At 45.5% G+C, this 20987-nt stretch overlaps 1 protein-coding gene across 2 annotated transcripts in view; it reads left to right on the top strand.

Moving 5' to 3' along the window:
• SHROOM3 (shroom family member 3) overlaps positions 1-20987 on the top strand; it is a 116539-nt gene that overhangs the window by 23446 nt on the left and 72106 nt on the right. For both annotated transcript variants that reach the window (XM_048304797.1, XM_048304798.1), the window contains one exon: positions 13237-13391. In XM_048304797.1, the coding sequence (XP_048160754.1) occupies positions 13237-13391 (155 nt within the window). The remainder of the gene's footprint in view (positions 1-13236; positions 13392-20987) is intronic.

The raw sequence follows: 20987 nt of genomic DNA, 5'->3' as shown, positions 1-20987 counted from the left end.
CCTTAAGGTTTGTTGTCCTGTTTCCCTGTGGTTTTGCCCTTCTCCTGCCAGGCCCTTTGAACGTGAGCTGGTCTTCAAAGCTCATCCAAGCTTTTCACAAGTTCAGCACAGTCTGCTTTGATACAGACAAGGCAGTACCTAGTTTTCACCAACTCATGTAAAGACACTTCTCTGGAGAGAAACGGTATCTTTAAAAATTTGGAAGCCTGGAGGAAGGGTTGCTACTGGCCATCTGTAGCCATAGCAAAGGAAATATCCATTCCAAGCTCTCTTACAGAGGGATTTTTTCCCTGAAAAATCCTTCTGCTATATAGGCTTCATCCAAACCCCATGAAATGGAAAAGGCATATTCTGAATTTAGCAATGCGTGGTCAAGTCCCTGGAAGGATATTAATTAAACTAATTCCAAACAGAGCAGTGTCTGCCACAGTATTTCTGCTTTGAGGTTTCCAGTGTACTTTTTGTTCTTTCCTCTTGGAACTTTTATGCAATCTTCAAGTTTTCTGCAGCTTGTTTGTCTCAAAGCTGTTGTTGCAAAATTGTTTGCCAGAAAGGACATTGTCATCATTCACAGGAGCTATTTTTAAATTCCACCAAGATTCCTTAAGTGAGAATGTTATCCCAGAGAACTGTACATCCCAGGGATGCTGCAGAGCGACTTGGAGCTGAAACAATTGACCACATTCACTGAGATGGCGGGAACACCATAGGGAAACAGTGTAGTTACCTTCACTGGAATTTGGCCAGCGTCCCAGCTACCACTAATGCCTCTGCTCTTACAGGAATGTCCTGGGATTTTCATTAATGTATAATTCAGCTTATAAAAACGTGTGCCTGCTGCCTTATCCCCTGGAGCTACGCCATTAAAGAAATGCTCTTTAGCCTCTGTGTAGTGTCTGGCTTTAGCAGGCACATTCACTTCCTTTCTAGTTATTCCTGCTCCTCTCCTTCCTCCTCCCACCTCGGGATGTAAAGGTAAAGTTTCCAGTGCATTGTGTAAACAGCGTGAAGCAGGAATATGATTTTTCAATGCTTAAGGTTGAAGCTAAGAAAATGGAAAATGTTGTGTAGTATTTGGAAATGAAGGGCTCCTTGTACGCAGATTCATCATCACCTTGTGTCTGTTTCAGTACCTCCAGAACCTGGCACTACATGCAAGAAGAGAGGAGAGCAACGAGCCAAATGGCCTTCTCATGATGCAGGAGTTAGGGCTCATTTTGTGTCCTGCTCTAGTTCAGATACTAAACTGCAATATGGAATCTCTGTAATCCAATTCCTTCCTGAGATCAAGGGCCTTTTGTGGCCGAGAGCCGAACATGCAATTTCACATTGACCTTATTAGTGGGAATCTCGGAGCTGTTTGTCCTGTCAGTTTATTTTCAATGACATTTTTGGAAACAGAAGAGCAACAAAAAAAAAAAAAAAAGCTAAATTAAAAAAAAAGTTTGAGAGAACTGTGAGAAACCAGGAAAAGGGGCCAAGTGGAGGAGAAGGCAGGAAGGGAATGCATGTGTTCAGTTTGTGTTTGCAGTGCTTGTGTGGGACTTGTCACTGGCACAATATGGTAGAACAACAATTTGAAACCCTTCCTCTGGAAAGGCATTTACATCTCATCCTGGAGATGCGGTGCAAGGTGTAAATCCAAAGCAGGCAGGAAGGAGGAAGACAGTGGGCAAAGTGCCTGCTGTTTTTACAGGTATGTTTGCCTCATCCATCTCCGTGGCACCTGACAGCTCTGGAAACTTGGACCTGCCTCAACCTGAACTGCAGCTGAATTCACTTGTGTGTCTACTGCGGCTAAAAATAGTTTGGCCAAAAAGTGTTTGTCTTGGTAAATGGGTAAGCTTGGAAATGCAGGTATAAATTCCCCTCCCTAAAATATCTGGATAAGACAGTTCCAAGCAGGATGTGGCTACTTCAGAGGATTCAGGCAAGGAGAGGAATAGGTGCTGTGTGTGACTGTGAGAGTGGCTTTAGGGAGCACCTTTCCCTGTCACCCACATCTGAAGAGAACAAACGTCTTTCGTCTCACACCCTGGCAGTTTTTGCACTATTAATGTCCGTATCTGCAGTATAAAATTAAAAGAAAGTTCCCAGAATGCTATGAAATGCCTTGTTAATCACTAACTAAGCCTGCTCTTAACTTCTTAGTTTCCAAATTGCTCCAGCATTTTGAGCTGGTGAAAAACCCTGCCATGCAGATTGAAGACATTTTTGGCTGACACGTGGGCAGGGAATTTCAGAGGTTTTTGGCCTCGTGGGCAGTAGTTAAAGAATTGATACAGACCATGAACAAAATTAATTCAGTGCTTATTAACATGAATGTTAAATATTTTTTAGCAGCATAAGGTACTTCGAGGACAAAATCATAGGAAATGTGTTCTGAACAACCAGGTGAAGGATACTATCAGGAAAAAGAGACCTCAGAGATCATGTCTGGCAGAGTGGGAAGCATTGAAAGATATCAGCCAGACAAAATGAAAGGGTCAGGATGTCTTTCCTCTCATTTTGTACTTAGACAGAGGACTGCAGCATTTCCTGATGAGCCTGCCTGGGTTTTCAGTATTTAAATTGAGGAATAAGGTAAATACCACTCTTAAGCAGCTTATTCTTGCTTTCCCACACAGTAAAATTTATTCAAGCATCTGCCTTTGAACCTTTCAGATATTTTCTGTGGCCTAAGTGCAGCACTGCTCTATTTTCACAACAGCAGTAATAACTGAAAAATTATTTCCATTGAAAAATGAGTTCCATGAAAAAGCAGTTGTCCCTGGAATGTCCAGGAGCCGCGGGGTGGCAGCAGAGGACGGAGATAGTGACTGCAGGGACAAAGCGAACGCGGCTGGGTATCTCCCTCGTAGGGTTTATTGCTCCATCTCTCCCGAAGACTGGGAAGGACTTCAAGACATCCACACGGCCAGAGCAAGAACAGGCGCTTCAGTTCCCGTGCTCTTTTCCATTTGGATAGTCTGGTACACAGAAATGCGCATTTTATAAAACTAGCTGCTGCACTTGGATCTTTGGAGCTGACTGTCCCTGAAGATCTCAGAGAAAGTCTTTCTTGGAGAAAAAAGAAACTGGGAAGAAGGCAGCAGGGAGCAGGGGTGACAAGCTGATCTGTAGGCAAGGAAAAAGAATCTCCCGGGCTGTGAGCCTGGCATCTTTCATGGGCACTAAATTCACTTGAGAAGACTTTTTAATAATTACAGAAGGCTGGGGGAATAAAGAAGGGGCTTGCCAGGAGTGATGTGATGACAATGGCTTGGACCGTGAAATTCCTCTTTTGTCCCGGCACCGTCGCTCTGAGCCGCGCTATTGCCATCCATTCTCTGGTCCGAGGGGAGCTCTGGCTGTGGCATTGTGCAGGGTGTGCGACCTGGCACTGAGTCAAGATGCTGGGGTGAGCCGGCCCAGCTCCTTCTGGAAAGTCTGTTAGCTTTTCCTTCTCATCCCTAGGGATGCCAGCGGTACTCTCCTGCCCTGAAGGACACCTCTCTGAATGTTCAGCTGAGTTTTATTTGCTGTTGGCTGCTCCAAGCTTTGATCTTCAAAGAGTGCCTAAAAATTTTGATGTCTGATTCTCATTAAGATGAGAGAAGTGCATGCCTAAATCCCTCCAGCAGCTATTGAGTCCTGGCAAGAGCTCCGGTTGGTTCATCAAGCACAGCTCTGCTGCATCATCTGTTTTTATTTCCTCTCAGATATAGACTGTTGAGTGGGTAATCGTTTGTATTACTGGGCTCAGGGAAGAAGAGCGTGATAAAGAAGGGCAAAAGGTAGAAAGGGAAATGATAGCATCATGAGGGAGAGGACAGCTGCAGCAAACAGAGGAGAATTAAAGCTGAGGAGACAAGTGGGAAACCAGAAATAATGATGGAAGGACATCCAAGAGCAGTTCCTCATGGCTGTAGGAAAGGGAACATTGCTGTGAGCAAAAATGCCCCAGTGCTGGGGACACGGATGAAATATTAGAGGTGGGGAGTCTGGTTTGGCATCAGTGCAGCGTGACCTCAGTCAGAACAGGGAGTGTGGCTCCAGCGCTGCTGTGTGGTGCTTTCTGTGACCCTGGAAAAGTTACATAAACATGGCTCCTGTTTTTATTCCTCTCTAGTTTAGGAACAGTACTTCCTACTGTCTCCCCATGGTGTTGAAAGGTCAAATTATCTAATGGAAGGAAAGTTCTTGAGGATGATTACTGCTGTTTTCATTACTATCATTATTGCTATTTATAATAGGTATAATGGAAGTGTTAATATTGGGGCAAGGAAATAAGGGAAAGAGAAGTGGCAAACATCAAAAGCAGTAACTGGCCATGCTGGGGCCAAGGATCTGTCTACAGGAAAGTACTACCTGTTCCAGTAGCCAGAAAATCCCATAGCTTTAGAGTCACATAATTTATGGAATTAACTGATTGCGGAGTGGATTTTCATGGCATCTCTGCTTTGAATTCATGTGAGCAATATGCCAAGGCAGGAAGTTCACTGCCTAATCATGTGATGAAAAAAGCCCTCGACAACTGTACTTTGCGAACTGCTGATTGTCTCATTTCTCCTCCAAACTGATCCCAGGCGTGTACGTCTCAGCCATATTTTCTTACCTGGGAATATTTTCCAGTTACCCCAAAATGAAACAGTCCAAAGAAAGTCTCCTGGCAATTGGTCACCCTGTCAAGCCTCAGGGGGTTAAGGCAATATAGCATAAAAGCAAGTATAAAAAAGTAATACAAAAGCCTGGGAAAACTTGTTAAACATCTTGTAGAGAAGGACACATTGCCATTTGCACCCTGATTTTAGAACAGCCAGGAGATTAAAGCTGTGACTGAATTTCCTTCTATGGCTGTTCCTGTGACTCTAGGGTTGGCTTTCCCCAGCCTTGAAAAGTTGTCCTTGGAGCAGGGAACAAATACAATTTTGCAGATACATCTCCAACTGGTCTGCTTTCCTAGATGGCAAGGAGGGGCAGAGGGAGGGGGCAGAAGGTACAGAAGGTCGTGCAGTGCACAGCAAAAGAATCTGCCAGCAGCAAAATATAGTAACACGTTCCTACACTGATCCATCTGCACTCAGTGCCAAAGGTGGCATTTTTGAGGTGGGCCAATTCTTGCACCTTTTGCCTTTTTGTGAGCGAATGCTAGTCCATAAGATCCCAGTTTGAGGGCTACACTGCAACTACCAGGAAGGGCTGTTTGGAGATGGTGTGTGGGCTCTGTACAGGTGCCCGTGGGAAGGATTAGGGAACAGCTAATGCCACTGAATGTATATCCTAAGGTTTGTAGGGTTCAGGCAGTCCCTGAGCAGCACCTTACCTCAGTTTTTGTAATTACAGCTGTTTCCACAGGCCCATCTCCATTTTTGAGGGATAAGTGGCACTGGGTGAGGAACACTGAGTGCCACGGACTCCATAGCTGTGAGGCAGTGCTCTTTCCTGTGTTGGGTGGCCACATGTTTGAAGCCCCTTACCTAGGCTTTAATGGGCTTACTGTCAAAATGTCATAGAAACTGGGTTTTTAATTACTGAAACCTTGTGAGAAATGTGAGGAAGGACCGTAAGGCTGGAAGCAGGATGGCAAAGCAGGATGAAAGAAAGGAGTCCTTGGGTGTGTTTGGGGCAGAGCAGAAGACCTTTCCAGCGGACTCTTTGGCAAACAGCTATTTTTAACTCTCCCTTTGCTAAGCAAATATTAACTCTCAGCCATGTGCAACCACTGGCTTTGTGTTCTCTGGAGAGGGGTGAGCTGTATCAGCTACAGCAGAGGAACAGGGAATGAGTTCTTGTAGCCCCTTGAGCTGATATCGGCCGATAATCACCGCAGACCAAACAGGATCAAGTTAACATGCTCCGGGCCCCAATATTTGTGTCACCTGGTGCTATACCCTCTGTGGCATGCTTGGAATGGATTGTTTGCAAAAACCAAACAGTGAGCAAAGAAGTAAGGCTCTCTGATTCCCAGGAGCACGGGCAGGGTGTGTTCTGCAGGCTGGGATTGGAGCTGGAAGCAGGAAGCAGAGGAAGAACAGGACAGAGTGGTCCCTCAAAGGGCAAGCACTGCTCTGCACCTGCACTGGCATCGCTGTTCTGTAGCTGACCTGGGTGCACCTCGGTCCTTCTTTGCCTGGCCTGGTTGCTGTGGACTCTGAGCAACAGGAGGGAAAGGCAGGAAAAGGCATTGGTGAGGGATTTATGCTGGCTGAGAACCAGCTGGTTTTCCCTTGTCCTGCAGCTGCTCCTCTCCCTGCCCAGAGGTTCAGTCCACATGTTGCCAATGTGTAGCTGAGAGCTGATTTTGGTGCTGTCTCTCTGCTTGCTCATCATAGCTTTTCCACATCTGTTTCCCCTCTCTCTGTTTGTCAAACCTGCCCATTGATCCTGGAGGGCTTGGGGTAGGAATTGTCCATGATGAGGTGTTTGTACCATGCCTCTAAAAGCGGGACCTGATACGGCTCAAGGCGTTACCCACGGCAAACACAGATTAGTTCCTTGTCTTGTATATACGAAGAGGGGTGGAGAAAATTTATTCTTAGTTTTGCCTCTTGTTACAGAAAAGATCCTGGAGGCTTCTTGAAGGCCTGAATCAAAGCTGCATCATAGGCCCATCTTTCTTTGTGCATTAGTTGAAAGAAGACTTGATTTTCCCTGCCCCTTCCTCTTTTAAATGTAAAAATCTCTGTGGGAGCCTAACAGTTTTGTGCTTAAGAAGGTGGAAAATTATCTTAAGAGCTAAGCCTTCTTTCCTCCACTGGCTTAGGAATTTAGAGTGACCGAGAGGAGTCAGACGCAAACTCATCCAGGCATGTCTCCTTATCTCTTGGAGCTGAAGCCAGCAATCTGCTTTCCATTCAGTTCTTGCCACTTTTTGCTGAGGGGCTGGCTGCTGAGATTAACCTTGCTCCCAGGACAGGAAACAATCACGCAGGAAATGGAAAGGTGTGGAAGTGTTGCAGCCTGCAGGGTAGTCCTAGGAATGACCTTGAATCCTTGCCACTTGTCAGTAACTCCCTCCAGCATGGATCCCACTGGCATATCTGCATCTGGATTGCAGCTTCGGTGCCCACAGTCACTGTACCATCTGTACCACTTTCACTCACATCCTGGATGGTCATTAACATGTTCAGGCTGGGTGTGGGAGAAAATGCCTTGTTTTGCCTCTGTTAAAGAACAGATTTACTTTAAAGTATTGGAAAGGTTTCAGAGCACTGCTAACCCTTCAAAACTGTGGAGTTTAACTTGTTCTTCCACTGAATAAAGTTCAGCCTCGCAAGGTGAGGTCATTCAATATGAACCTCGTATGATTACCTGGAATAAATTAGTCTGTCCACTACTATGCTTTGTACTTGGGAGCAGAAATGTTACTGTAGAACAATGCAGAACACTATGAGAAAAAATGCCTTCCTTGCTTCCCTGCAGCATATAGTTTCCATAACTAATTTGGAAACTCTTTCCTTAGCTTGGAGTAATTGTCAACAGCTGAATTCTCTCAAGATGCATGTATGCACCAGGGATGGGGAAATCCAGCAGAGACATGGCTCCAGGGGGAGACCTTTGACTTAACTATTTCTTGATTGAATTGTCTTAACTGCTCTGTCACGATGACACGGAGGTTGGGGACAATGGGGAGGAATTTCTCTCTGCTGCATGTCACTGCCCCCAAATTGTGACATGGCATTAAGGTTGAACAAGGGGAGCAGCATATTCTCTGGAGACATTCAGCAGCTCTGCAACTTTGTTTTTAGGCTTGAGAACCATCTCTGAACTCCACAGGGGATTAAAAATCTCCAACACAAAGCCCACATCAATTCAGCAACTCAATGAGTTTTCTAAATGAGCCAAAATATGCGTGCCCTGCTCTGTACTGGGTGCAATGCATGACTGGTCTGGTGTGGCTGTGCTACACCTCACAGTGGACAGGTAAATGAAACATCCCAGTCTTCCCAGTTTGCAGTTCCAGTTTGGCCAGTGAAAAGTGATGAAAACCTTGGCTGTTGAATTTGCAATGGATACAGTCAGATTTTCTGGTTTAACCCTTTCCCTGGCATTGCACTGGTGCTAATGACCTTGTGAAGAGATGAACCCCAGATTCAATGGAAATGCATCTTTCCACTGGAAAGAATGGAAATGGTTCCAGTAAAATACTTGGAAACAAGAGGTCTAAGGCAGAGAACATTTTTCTGTAATGCTGCTCCCGGGAAAGTCAGGGAGTCCTTGCATCAGCGAAAGCTGCCTCTCTCTGTTCCTTCATGGGGCAAAATTTCTTCCCCTTTCACCCTGTCGGTTCCTATAAAATCTTTTTCAGCAGCTCAGGAATTCTGAACAGCCACCTCCAGCAGTTCATTTGTGATGCTTCTCTTCCCATCATTATAATATCTGACACGAAAAGGGCAGTAGTTTGCCATTGCAATTGCTGCTGCTTCTGTCAACACCCTGCTCTGCTGGCTTGCTGTTTTTTCCAGGGCATATCCAGGTGTCCCCCAGGAACTGTCCTAATCTGCTGTGTGGCTCTGCTCTCACCTGTGCAACTGCATACAGTGCGCACACATCTTTGCTTGATCGCTTCTCTTTTTTGTTGAGAAACTTGAGCAAATAAGTTTGCAGCTTAGGAATCACACGTACCATTCATCATAGAAAGGACACAAAGATGGAATAATCCATCTTAAGAGCTGCAGAGAATTTGTTGTTACAAAAGCTCCTAGAAGAAAGGGAAGAGAGGAATAAATGAAGAAAATTTCTTTAAAATAATCAAGAAAGGCTTTCAGTTAGCCAGTGTTCTCCAAACCTACAGTAACCATAGTGAGCCAAACAAAAGGCAGTAGTAGTAAGTCTTATGTATCCTTGGTGATCTGCTTAAGCAACTTCTTGCTTTTACAGTAAGCCAAAAAAAGGGGGGACACATGGGTTTGAAGTCTCCTGCAGGATCTATTGAATGACAAGAAGCCTCCTCTAATGCAAGAAAATGGTCTGGAATGTTCATGCAAAGCAGGACCAGGGGTGGCCTTTGGGATTTTCAGCAAAGGGCAGTGGGCATGGAAGGCTTTACTGCAGAAAAGACAACGGAAGGACTGGAGTTTGCATTAGCCCAAGGAGACTGTGGAGGCCTTTTGAAGTGAGTGTATTTCAGGAGAGGCGAGCTTGGCAGGGAGCTCCTTGTCCTCTCCTTCCAAAGGAGCCTGATAGAATGGGCCAGATGGGTTTGTGGCAAACAGGAGAAAGAAAGAGGTGTGTGGAAGATGCTGAAATCACGGAAGTTTGATGGGATTTCACAAAAAGCAGGAACCATGCTGTTGACGGGTGGTGGAACACACTCTGGAAAGGGATGCTTTGCTGTTGCATGGTTCTAATTGGCATGGACTGTCCCCAGGGTCAGAGCCTGTGAGCTAGGGATTTGCAGAGACCTCTGGAATAAGAGCCAAGATTTGGATCATCACCACCCACAGAGTGGTCACGCATTAATTAGATAGGACAGAGCGAGGTAGAACAATTGTGTCCATTTCCAGGTGGGAAATTGAGGCATGGAAAACAAGAGCTTTTATGCTATTGACGTGTTTTGCTGTACAGATGCTCCTGCTGATTTCAAGGAGAGGGGTTGTTCTCCCCTCCTGGCACTGCCTGGGCTCTGTTCACAGCACCTGCAGTAAGACCGGCCATGGAATCCAGCCCCAAAGGTTCAAAGCCAGACTGATTTTCAGCTATTCCTCCACCCCGTGCTTGCCAGAGTCACCTCTCATAACTTGACTTGGCAGAGCAGTTGGCCTTATCCAGCCAAAAGGAAAAATCTTCAGTCCCTGGCTGGCTCCCGCTGGCTCCTCCTGCTCCTGATGGATGAGTGACAATCATTACACCCACAAGGTTTGCTGGCTGCATTTCACCTTGTTTTTCTCAGCTTAAATAAACCGTAAGAGGTCCTCCTGGCTATTGATTGACCCCTTGCACTAGCTCATGTAGCTTATGGCCATCACATTTTTGTCACAAGTGATTATTGAGGGTGATTTTGGCAATGCTGTGGCTGCTCAAACTACTCCAATTGCACACCGAAAACAACAGACTGCATTGCTGGCTCTGCCCTGGCCGACTGACAGCACTGAGATCCACTGGGGATTTAGGGAACAGTGGAAAACTCACCTTCCCATTTCCTCTCATTCGGGATCTGGTGCACAGGGTGAGTCAGGCTGCTCAGAGCAGGGAACCACAGGCAGAAGTGGTCCCCACCTGGTGTTATTTGGCTGCTGTGGTGTGCACACATCTCCCATCCTTGACTCCGTGCCTCCAGTACGTCCCATCCTGGACTCTGTGCACCCTCATGCAGTGAAGCAGGTGTTCATTTAAATAGGTTACCTGCATGTTGAGGTTTGTTTGCTTTGTTGATAATTGTTACACTGCGATAGAGCTTTGTGTTTATAGTGCAGCTTGTTTTGTTTGAATCACTCAATCCTTCCCATGAAATATCACCACTCCTTAAACACAAATATTTTTAGAGGCATACAAAGAGGAAGAATGGACATGGAGCATCTGAGCCTTGCTTTGGGAGACAAGGCCTTGTTTCTGGACTTTTGACGGAACCTTATGAGTCTTTTTGCATTTTTTCTTCTCTGAGCAATAGTACCAGGTCATGGGCCTGTTGTGAATGTTTTATTCCAGGAACTTTCAGGAATTTGTATCCAGGTAACCCCAGCTGGATAGATGACAGATGAGAAGGCTAACAGGTTAGTAACAGATGAGAGAACTGTGTCAACAATAAAATACAAGTCCACATCTCCATTTATATTCTCTCTACGTCTGTAAGTAATATGGTTTTGATGCTGCCATCAAAAGCTTCCAAAGGCACAATGTGGGTCTGGTTTTAGGTCTTGCTCGTGGACAGTTTAAGTACACAGGAGCAAAGAAATTCACGTTCAGCCTCTGGAGTTACTTGCAGATGACCCGACTCATGCTAACAAACTTTCCTTAAAGGCATCCTTTACTCTGGTCCTTTGGCTGGCTGCTTGGCTTCACAGGCTGCAGTTTAAGAGCCCTTGGTGTAGGGATAAGCTGGAATGCATCAGGATTTGAAGAAAGATTTCTTTCAGAGCAGTTAATAAGGCTATCAGTCTTATCAGAAGTATTGCTGGGTTTAGTCTTCCCTGGAAGTGTTTGATTTCACATTATTTATAAAGGTGAATATGGAAGAATCCAAATGTCCACTTTCACTGAAAAAGGAGAAAAAGAAAGGTCTAGCCCATGTTGTTGTAAAGAGAACCTTAAAACAGTGTTCCCGTGAAGTGAAAAATCTCAAATATATAAATACAATTGGAATTATTAGATGATAAAGAACAGATCATGATTCTGTTGATTTTTTAAGGTTAGGGTTCATCAAGGCACAAGTTAATACAAATGCTTGTGATGAGTATCACAGCCTTTGAAGTAGCTGGTATTTGTTACAAGAGATATTTTTCCAAGCAGGACTTTTCTCCATTGTACGTGCTGTAACAGAAAACAAAAACAAACTGAAAATCCCTTCTCTTGACTACATCACAAGTTAATCTAAGTCCTAGTACCCCACTATTGTATTTCATTGAAATGATACCCACCTGTTCTGCTTTACAGCAGCAATAAACTGCAGCAATACTGCATTTTTCGTTTGTTATTTATTTATACTGGCAGCAAGGGCTAATATTTCATCTCTCACCCTTCCTGGTAATTGTGATACAAGGCTCTTTATGGGAAGGCTCATTCCTGTGGTTTTATCCATTCTTAAGAAGAAAAGAAAAAACTCATTCATCAGTGGAATGACTTCCTGGTAAGATGAATGACAATGATTTTTACCTACCTTTGTAGGGGGGTTGGACACTTTATTGGCTGGTGTTTGGGGAAGTCAGATTTTACATTTTAGAAGGTACTTGGGCTGGAATTCCTTGGTTTAGAGGAACAGACCGTCTTTGCCTGCAAGAAATCACCATTCAACACCGAAACTAATGCCCTGGTAAGAACCTGGGCAGTGTGTCTGCATGTGCTGAGTTACATGTCTGGGGCATGGCTCAATTACACGCTGCTTGGAGTGACTTGAAATGAAAGCAACTTCCAGAAGTATGCGTGCAATTTCACTGCTCCGAAAATCGCACCCCTGCAAATAGCAGCCCTTCCTGCCTGGATCCGAGGCTGAATCCAGTCCAGACACATCTCTTTGTCTCAGTAGGATGTCTGGGAAGGTGAGTGCCTGAAAGAAGAGGTTATACTTCTGCTGTGCCAGGAGATGTTACACAAAAGTGTGGGTCCCGTGACATCTGCTGACACAGGTCACAGCCTCTGTTGAGAAGGGACTGCTGGGTGCTTTGAATAGCAGATTTTGTGGTGGCAAGTGTTGCAAACAAAGTAATTATCAGTTACACTCAGAGCCAGTAGCACTCCCAAGTCTCCTGAAACTCAAGATTTGCAGTGCCTAACCTGGCCCTCTGCTATGCTAGTGTATGCCTTTGCAGAGAGAGTGCATTAGTGCACAAGGCTGCGATGTAGAGATCCTGGGCCAAATTTTCTTGTCCTCTGCCTTGTCACTGACTTCTTTCCAGACTTGGTGTATTTTTGCTGGCCCCCGGATGGGGAGTCACTATGCCGTGTACATGATGGGCTGTACAAAGCAGACGGGAGTGCCCTAGGAGTCTCCTTCTAGCCTTGCCACTCCATGGCCTCGAGCAGGCTGCTTACTTTCTCATAAAATTCAAATAATTGTCTACTGTCTTTATACCCTTAGCTGAAAAACCCTACCGAGATGCTGCACATCATTAATTACCTACACCAGAGTGTTCCTGCTTAGCTGCTGGCCAGTAAGAAAGAAGCTGTTGTTCATCAGGCATCTGGATCATGAAGGGGAGCTTGAACAAAAAAAATCACATCCAAACTCTTCTAATCCTGGCTTTGCCCTTGGGCTGGTGCCTGAGTGCTCTTATCAAGAGGCGTTCCATGGCTGTTTTGCTGGCTTTTACTGCTTCCAAATACCAAAGACCTTTCAGGCTTATTCTAAACAGTGCTTCTTGGCAGAACTCATCTGGCTGCTGATTCCAAGCTCTCATCTATATGAAACATAGGGGTGGGAAGCACAGACCTCTGTGTGAGCTGGCTGACAGAGGGAGACCAGGATTTTTTAATCCAGGAGCAGAGTTTGGGGCTGGTAGATGAATTTCTTCAACAGAAACACACACTCAGCTCTGCAGGTGAAAGCCAAACCGTGTCAGGCATGTCTCACCTTTGCCTTCTCCCCTCTCTCCTGTGCAGATCGAAGAGGGAGGGAAGGCAGACTCCCTGCCATCCAAGCTGCAGGCTGGTGATGAAGTGGTGAACATCAACGAGGTGGAGCTGAGCAGCTCCAGGAGAGAGGCCATCTCCCTAGTGAAAGGCTCCTACAAGAAGCTGAAGCTTGTCGTCCGCAGGTAGGAAAGAGCCACACTCGTTCCCTGCCTTGCTCCTGCCCCACAGGCCACCCAGCCATTCCCCTCACTTCTCCAGCTGGAAGCCTATGGCTTGGCCTAATCTTAGCACAGGGCTTGCTTTGAGCACACCAACATGAGCCCAAGGGCAAATGTGTGTTCTTTTCAGGCAATATTTCTAGGACTCCTTTGTCACTGATATGTCCAACACCCAATTCTGTTGCACTTCTCCCCTGCCACACGACACTCCAGGATCCCTGTTCAGTGGGGCACAAGCAGTCCCATCTTCCTCCCAAGTGCCCAGGGCTCCCTGCGAAAGGGTGACCGTTCCGTACATAGCTCTTGCCTCGTTTGCCGCATGTTGTCACTGTTGCTGTGATAGCAGAAAGATTTCCACTGGCCTCAGCAAGATTTGGAGCTGTTTGGTGTTCTGCAGGTGAGTGATAGAGGATTTTGAATCAGAGATGTTTGGGTCTGGAGTTTGTTTTGTTTGGTTTTTTAAAACCTTAATAGAAATGCTCCTTCTATGTCTTTTGCTGTGGCCATGTCCAGTTTCTTTCCGTGCCAGTTAAGTGATAGCTGGTATCACTTTATGGAGTGCTCTGTCCTCAATTTCCACACTTACCCAAAAGGGAATCTAGGTAAGGATCAACACAGCTGGGGAGCTGTCATTAGTCAAACAAAAGGTGTCATTTTGGGTCACTGAATTGGAACGGCTGAGTAACATCTGAGTGGTGATGCATGAGCTGGGGAGGTATGACCAGCTCAGACACCCTCCTGCTCTCTGGGCTGTACTTAGTGCTTTTGCTGACTCTATCTTGTTGTTTAACTAAAGCATCTTTAGGTAACCTTACAGCAAATTCTGAATATTCATCTACAGAAGTGTTATATGGTTTGTGCACCCATTGGGAGAGGATTTGCAAAAGGAGTTTGCTGCAATTTGAGTGTTTTCCAAAAATAAATGGTTTTTACTTTAGGCCCATGTAGACTGCAATCCAACTGTACTGACTGAACAAAATGTTTTATTCAAACTGACTTAGCAAAACTGTGGAAACAGAACCTGTTTGTTTTGTAATGTAACAGTTTCTCTGCATTTTTTTTACATTCCCAAGACCTTTTTGCCTTTTTTTCCCTCTTTAATGAGTATTCGAGGGATTTTGATGTTCTTCTGGTTTGGATTACTATAGTGAACACAAAGAAAAATTGGTTGGGAGTCTTTCATGGCTTCATTTCATCACCACTAGAAGGATCAAGAATGTACACTGCTAGAGGTATTACATTCACATACCATCCCCTTGCCGAGGTACTTTGAGTCCTTCATGCGCATTTAAAGCTCAGTGATAATCCATAAATCTAAAACTGGAAAATTGCAATTAAGAGCTAAGAGCCCAGCCTTCAGGTAATTTGACACAGTCCCAAATGACCCTGCAGTGCTGGCATGAAGGCAGCAAAAACCAAAAAATGTGAGGTCCTGACTGCTCTGTGGGCAGTGGGATTCTCTCGATCACCAGAGATGATGCCAGACTCAGCACACTGGCCAGGGTAGAAGAAGAGATTTTGTCTCCAGTTCTAGAGAGTAGGAAGGGACAAAATAAGGATTCCAGAGGAGAATGGTGAGAAAAGAGGAAAGAAGTGCACATTACCTTGACCCCAGACAGAACGAGTTTAGCCATTAAGCCTGCAAGGTAAAGGCGGCACTAACCTGCTTCCCACCTGGGGTTGGATTTGGTTGGTTGGACAAGATGATGCTTTGCAGTACTACATAATCTGAAAATGAATTATTTTTGGAATGCTCGTGATGCTGATTTTTGTAAATTTGCCATAATGATTGAATTAAAATGAATTAGGGTTGCTTGCTACAAGTACCAGCAGTCTGAAAACTTCCTGACCTGTCATTTGTGACCTGAATTTTTGGTCAGTGTGTTCAGTATTCACAGAAACTCTTCCTTATGGAGTGACACAAACTCCCACAGACACGGACTTTATTCCTTAAAAGTCATATACAAACAACAGCAAAGTCTGCTTGGTGTACGTGGTTCTGGCTCTTTGCAGAGCATATTCCAGGTCAGCATGTTTTTGAAGGTTTAGTTGTTTGTTTTTCAAATGAAAACCTCAGAAGTTCTCTGTCATGGTGTGGTGGTGACACCAACCATCACACCAGACAGAAAGCACACATTTTTAAAATCAGATGTATTCTGTCATAGTCCACATAGCATACTCAGTTTGCTATTTAATCTTGGTTTTTATTTTAGGACAAAGGTAAGCCTTTAGTACTTAAAGGGTGAGCCTCTCCGTGTGTCACTAAGCAAAAATAGATGTTACAACATCTTGCAGGTCTGCAGCCTGGCTGATGCAACGAGTTGGTATTTCCCTCAGAATGCCAGAACTGATGTGTCATCATCAGTCTTCATCAGCTCAAGTTTGATTGATCAGTGTAATGGAGGGAAAAAGTGGGAACAGTTTCAATGAAGGGAATGTGAAGGCAAAATTAGGGAAAATTCAGGGCGAGAGGAAAGGCTAAAAGGCTAAAATAAATAAAGATAAAAATTAGCTGTCTCACAAGGGTATTTCATATTAATAAATACCAATGGTTTAAATTAAGTGACCAACACCAGAGCATTTAGTACATGAGGACCATAGTCTGCCTCTCACTCCTGTGCAAATGTCCTGCTGTCCTCAGGGAGGAACTTGCAGGAGGAGAGACATGAAGCTGTGAATTTATACACTTTTTGCTTCCTTGCTCACAGACTTATAGTAGGGCAGAGGCAGAGAATGACCTAATGAGCCTGAGTGTTAAGTAAATCCTGTGCCTATTCCTTGAGAGGATGCTTATTTGGGAGATAACTGTTGAATAGTTTTCATGGATGCTCTCTAGCTGCATTTTGTTTGTCTCGTCCCCAGCTCAGAAGCCCTCAATGACAGTTTTCAAATGTTCATTTTTCTCTTCTTCTTTAATACAGCTACTCACATCTCCCTTGTTTCAAAGGCTGTTCCCAAAGCCAGGTCGTGCCTCTCTGCCCATTCCTGGCTGGCTCCCTGTGCTTGTTTTGCCCATTCATTTCCAGGACAATGGACTCAGATATGTGTGTGTTTGCTCACTCCTGTACACCTCAGGCCTGCAACTGGTGTGCTCTGAGGGACCTTGCTGACACTCACACTCCATTGTGCTGAGCCCAGGACCAGCTGGAGTAGGAGCTACTCTGCAGCCCAGGGAGTGACTCAGTGTGTCTGTATCACTGCTGGCGACAAATGTCTCTCACCCTGGGTAGGAACAGAACCAGTTTCATCAGGCCTGAGGAATTCACACGCTGATGCTGGGGAGATGGCTTTGCTCAGGGTTTGCCCATTTGGAACAGTTGGTGTGAATCACAATGGGAAACTGGAGAGACCAGTTTGTTGGATTTCAGAGGGAGGCTGGCCTACTGTCCTCAGCAAACTGCCTTACAGACCTTTTGATACTCAGTTGATCTTTAACCAGGTGGAGAAAAGGTTTGAAAGCCACAGCTAAAAAAGAAATAAGGCTTAGCTGGCTTGTTGTGAAATACACATCATTTTTTCCAACCTGTTTTTTTGCTGCTGCCTCCTCTCCAACTGCAGTATCCAACAGCAGAGTTGGGTGCAATTAAAAAAAATACCCTTTTCAGTGGTATCAGTCTGATCTAATTGTGTTGTGCATGCCTGGATCAGCTGAAGATAAGGCTCAAACCGTGGGCATGGCCTTGTGTGCTTTACAGCCCCCACAGTGGCCTGGAGCAGTTGCCAAAAAGAGGCTTTTGCACAGGTCAGTAGGCAGGAATGGCTGCGGGAGCGTCACACTGTTTACACGGCTGGACATCCCGTGTGTCCATAACAGCAGCAATTAGGGCAGCCAGGCGTGGTGGCACACGGAGCTGTGCCACCAAGGGGGCCCATGGCCTCGGGGACAAGTCCCACACACCCTTCCCAGCACAAACACTGCCTGAGCCAAGGCCTCCCACAGGCCACTCCTCAGCCATTGCGGGTGCAGGGACGGCAGAGGGCACAGCTCATGAAGTCACTCTCGTTGAGGGGACAGTGCACTGTGGAGGGATCCAGCCTCAAGCTTGGTTAATTAATGCAAAGCTCTATTAAAGTTTGCTGGTGGAACAGCAAGGAAAAATATTCTGCAGAGAATTACCAGGGTTTTAGGCCCTTGCTCTGCCCATGCCAATGTGCAGGGGCCCTGCAGATCTCTTCCAGGGTGTTGTTTTCAGGGCTCAGGCCAGCACAGATTGGGATGTGAGGGGCTCTGATGGTGACACTTGTGTTTGCAGAGCCAGTGAGATTGGACAAAGCATGAAGCTCAAACAAGCTGTGATTTACAGCTGAACTGCTTACTCCAAGATGCACATGTGTGCTCTTAGCATATATCCAATCGTTCTGATACCGGTGATCGCAAGAAGCCCGTTCAAGTATTATTTATGTGGTATATACAATATTCTAGTGAAGATCAGTATTCAAGGTAGTTGATTTTCTGTCTGCAGTGGTAGTGGTTTGTGTCTGTCTCAGGCTTAGCAGTGCCTGCAATTCTTTTCCTTCTCAAAGGGCCTCAGACTAAAAATACAAGTCAAATAAAGGAGGAGTGGGAATAGAAAACATTATCCTCTTTTTCCTGTTGTGCTAAAAACTGTACAAAAAGGAAGGATTAAGCTTATCCTTGGCTATGACCATAATCTGTATGTTCATTTTCACGCTTCCCTACAAATTCCCTGCATCACTTGGGTTATTTGGGTTATTCTCTTGGTACATCCCTGTCCCTGGGCCCCCTTGCCCGAACGATGAGACCTGGGGGAGATGCTGGGAGAAGCATGCTGCAACCCTGAGACTGGGAGCATCAGAGGGAAGCCGCCTTATGCAGGCACTGAACAGCCTGAGAATTCACCCAGGGATACGCCCCCTGCAAACACCAGTCCTGTGGCCCAGGAAAACCTGATGCTGAGCACCAGGGGCTGCATCACACTTACACACTGCAAACTGCCGGGGCTGGAGCACACTGGACATGTGGGGGTGTTTGTTCTGCTCTTATCCTCCTCCTGACATGTCTGCTTCCAGGTGCTGGCAGCAAGATGGTGCTGGGCTGCGTGGGCCTCCCAGGGCCAGTGCTGTGTTTTCAGACAGATCTGGTTCTAATCAGCTCCTTTAAACACCTCTGTGGCAAGATCAGGAATTAAACCCAGACATCCTGAATTCTTGCACTTATGCCATAGCTACAGAGTTGTTCTTCGTTTGGCAGCAAATTGCTACAACTAAGGCTTTAGGAAAAAACAAAAGGAAAAAAAGTCTTCCATTCCACCTGATAAATGACCCTATGGAAGTGTCGAAGGGTGGGAGGAAGATGTCAGTACAACTGACATCTGTGGCTCAGAGCTGATTCAAGCCCATGGAAATCGGTGGAAAGATTCCCACAGACTCCTAAAGGCTTTGGCTCAGACCCTCGCTGAGCAGTGACTTCCCTCATTGACCAGGAGAAAATGGGCTGTTCCTGGAGAGAGGGGAAGCTGCTGGCATTTTTACAAAAAGACAAGTGCCAACACAATTCTTCAAAGAAGTCTGTCGACTAATCCTTTCCTCTTATGACACTAGTGTAATTTTGTACCATATTCGACAGCGTGCCAAAAATTGCATCAAATAAATCCAAGTTTTGTGAATGAAATTAATTAGAATTGGCATTGGCCCACGCCCCGCTCCGCAGCAGTGCAGGAGTGCCTTCCCAAAGAGCTGCTCTGCGGTGTGATTGGGTTTTGTTCAGTGGTGATGACTGGGGGAACGGCAGAAAGGAAGGCTTCATGCGCATGGAATGTTTAAGACTGACAGCTTAGAGGCCAAAGCTGGCATTCGAGGGCTGGCAGGGTGGTCTGTGTCTAGCACCGTTTTATGTTTGTTGTGAACTCCTCTTCAGCTTTTCAGCATGCCCCCTGCTCATGTCTCCTTGTGTCTCAGCTCTTTTAAAGTGCATCTTTTTAACGCCAAAAAAATGAGCCTTTGGTTGGAGCCTGCAGCTCCTCATGTGATGCCAATGGGTGTGACCAGCCACAGCTTATTAGGGGCCTTGCCCACCATTTGGATGGGATTTCCAAGGGCTGTACACTCTGTGCTTTGAAATTTCCTTGTGTCTTGGATCAAACTGGTCAGTCTTCAATATCTCAAGTACCAGTATTTTCATAGAGGAGTTTTCCATGCATTCATCAAAATGTTTGCAGTTCCTGTCTCATTAGGAAGGGACAGACAGCTGAGAGATGAACAGAATTTAATTTTTAAATCACTGGCAAATCCTTACTGTCTAGGATTTAATTAGCTACAGCTCAGGACCGACAGGCTTTTAGGAAATTTACCACAGGGAGTAATAAATGTGAGGATACAATTTTTGAATAAAAGAAAATTTTAGGCCACTGATAAGGACAGTGGGAAAATGCCTCAGAAAAAAATAAATGCCAGCCACCATGATGTGTTATTGTCTCTGGGATGTTACAGACAGACCCCTCATCTGAAGCTGCATTAGGAACCCAGGAATTTCCAGCCACTGCCATTCCAATTAGCTGCTCCTCTCACCCAGTGCCTGTGGATTAGTTTGCCTTCTTCAGTCAATAATCAACCTGGGGTTGGATTTGACAGCAAGCGACTCTGGAAGAGTTGGGAAATCTCTGCCAGCGCCGCACAAAGTACTTTTTACAGCGTGAGTCTCCTTCTTTTGGAATTTCCCGACGATTAGGTTGGAGCTGGATCAGATCACAATAGTATGAAAACTCAGACAAAAAAGCATATGTTCTCCCAGCCCTCTGTGCATCATTCACTATCTGGGATGGTGTGTGGGGTGACCTTTAGTCCACAGGGCAAATACTTGGACTGGAGAGGGGTTCTGGTTACCTGTGCAGGTGCAGAGGGGTGCAGGGTGACACCTTCACTGGGCAGCTGCAGGGAAAGCTGAGAATAGCTGCATTTCATCATCCCTGCTGTGAGGAGCTGCAGTTGCATGGCGTTAATCCCAGGAGCTGACTATAAATATAGATTTATAAGGGATTTCTTGGCTGGGTGGCACTGATGTGTACAGGTGTATATGTGTACACAGTCAGAGCCAGCTTAAATATTTAGTTGCTCAGCTACTAATATAGAATCATTTCACAAAATCTTTTCCTTGCTTTTCCTGCTTGATCCAAGGTTTCCTCTGAAAGGGAGGTGAGGTCGGGAGAGGTTAATGAACACTGATGTAATCCTACTGATATAAATTGTGTTTGCCTGGATTTACTTCAGCAAAACAGATGTTAGGGTGTAGTGATTACTGTAACTCCTTTACGTTTTTTATGAATGGGCTTGTACAGGTCATCCAAATCCCTTGGCATTGTTTCTCCCTTATGGCTGGATACATGAAATATCTCAGTCAGGCTGCCCTGTGCTACACACAGGAGGAGTTGTGCATATAAAAGACCATTTGATACTGTCTATGCAGTGTCTGCTCTTCATTGTTCTTTTGCCTAACTCACCCAAACACAGATGGACAAAGAATATAGAACTTTTTTTTTTCCAATCCCCCTTTCTTCAGCTTCCTGCCTGTTTGACTTTGGCATTAGAAGGGAGGCAGGGCTG

The sequence above is a fragment of the Corvus hawaiiensis genome, chromosome 5 (assembly GCF_020740725.1).
Source record: "Corvus hawaiiensis isolate bCorHaw1 chromosome 5, bCorHaw1.pri.cur, whole genome shotgun sequence".
NCBI lineage: Eukaryota > Metazoa > Chordata > Aves > Passeriformes > Corvidae > Corvus > Corvus hawaiiensis.
Note: the sequence above shows the minus strand (reverse complement) of the source record. Positions and strands in the feature narration are given on the sequence as shown.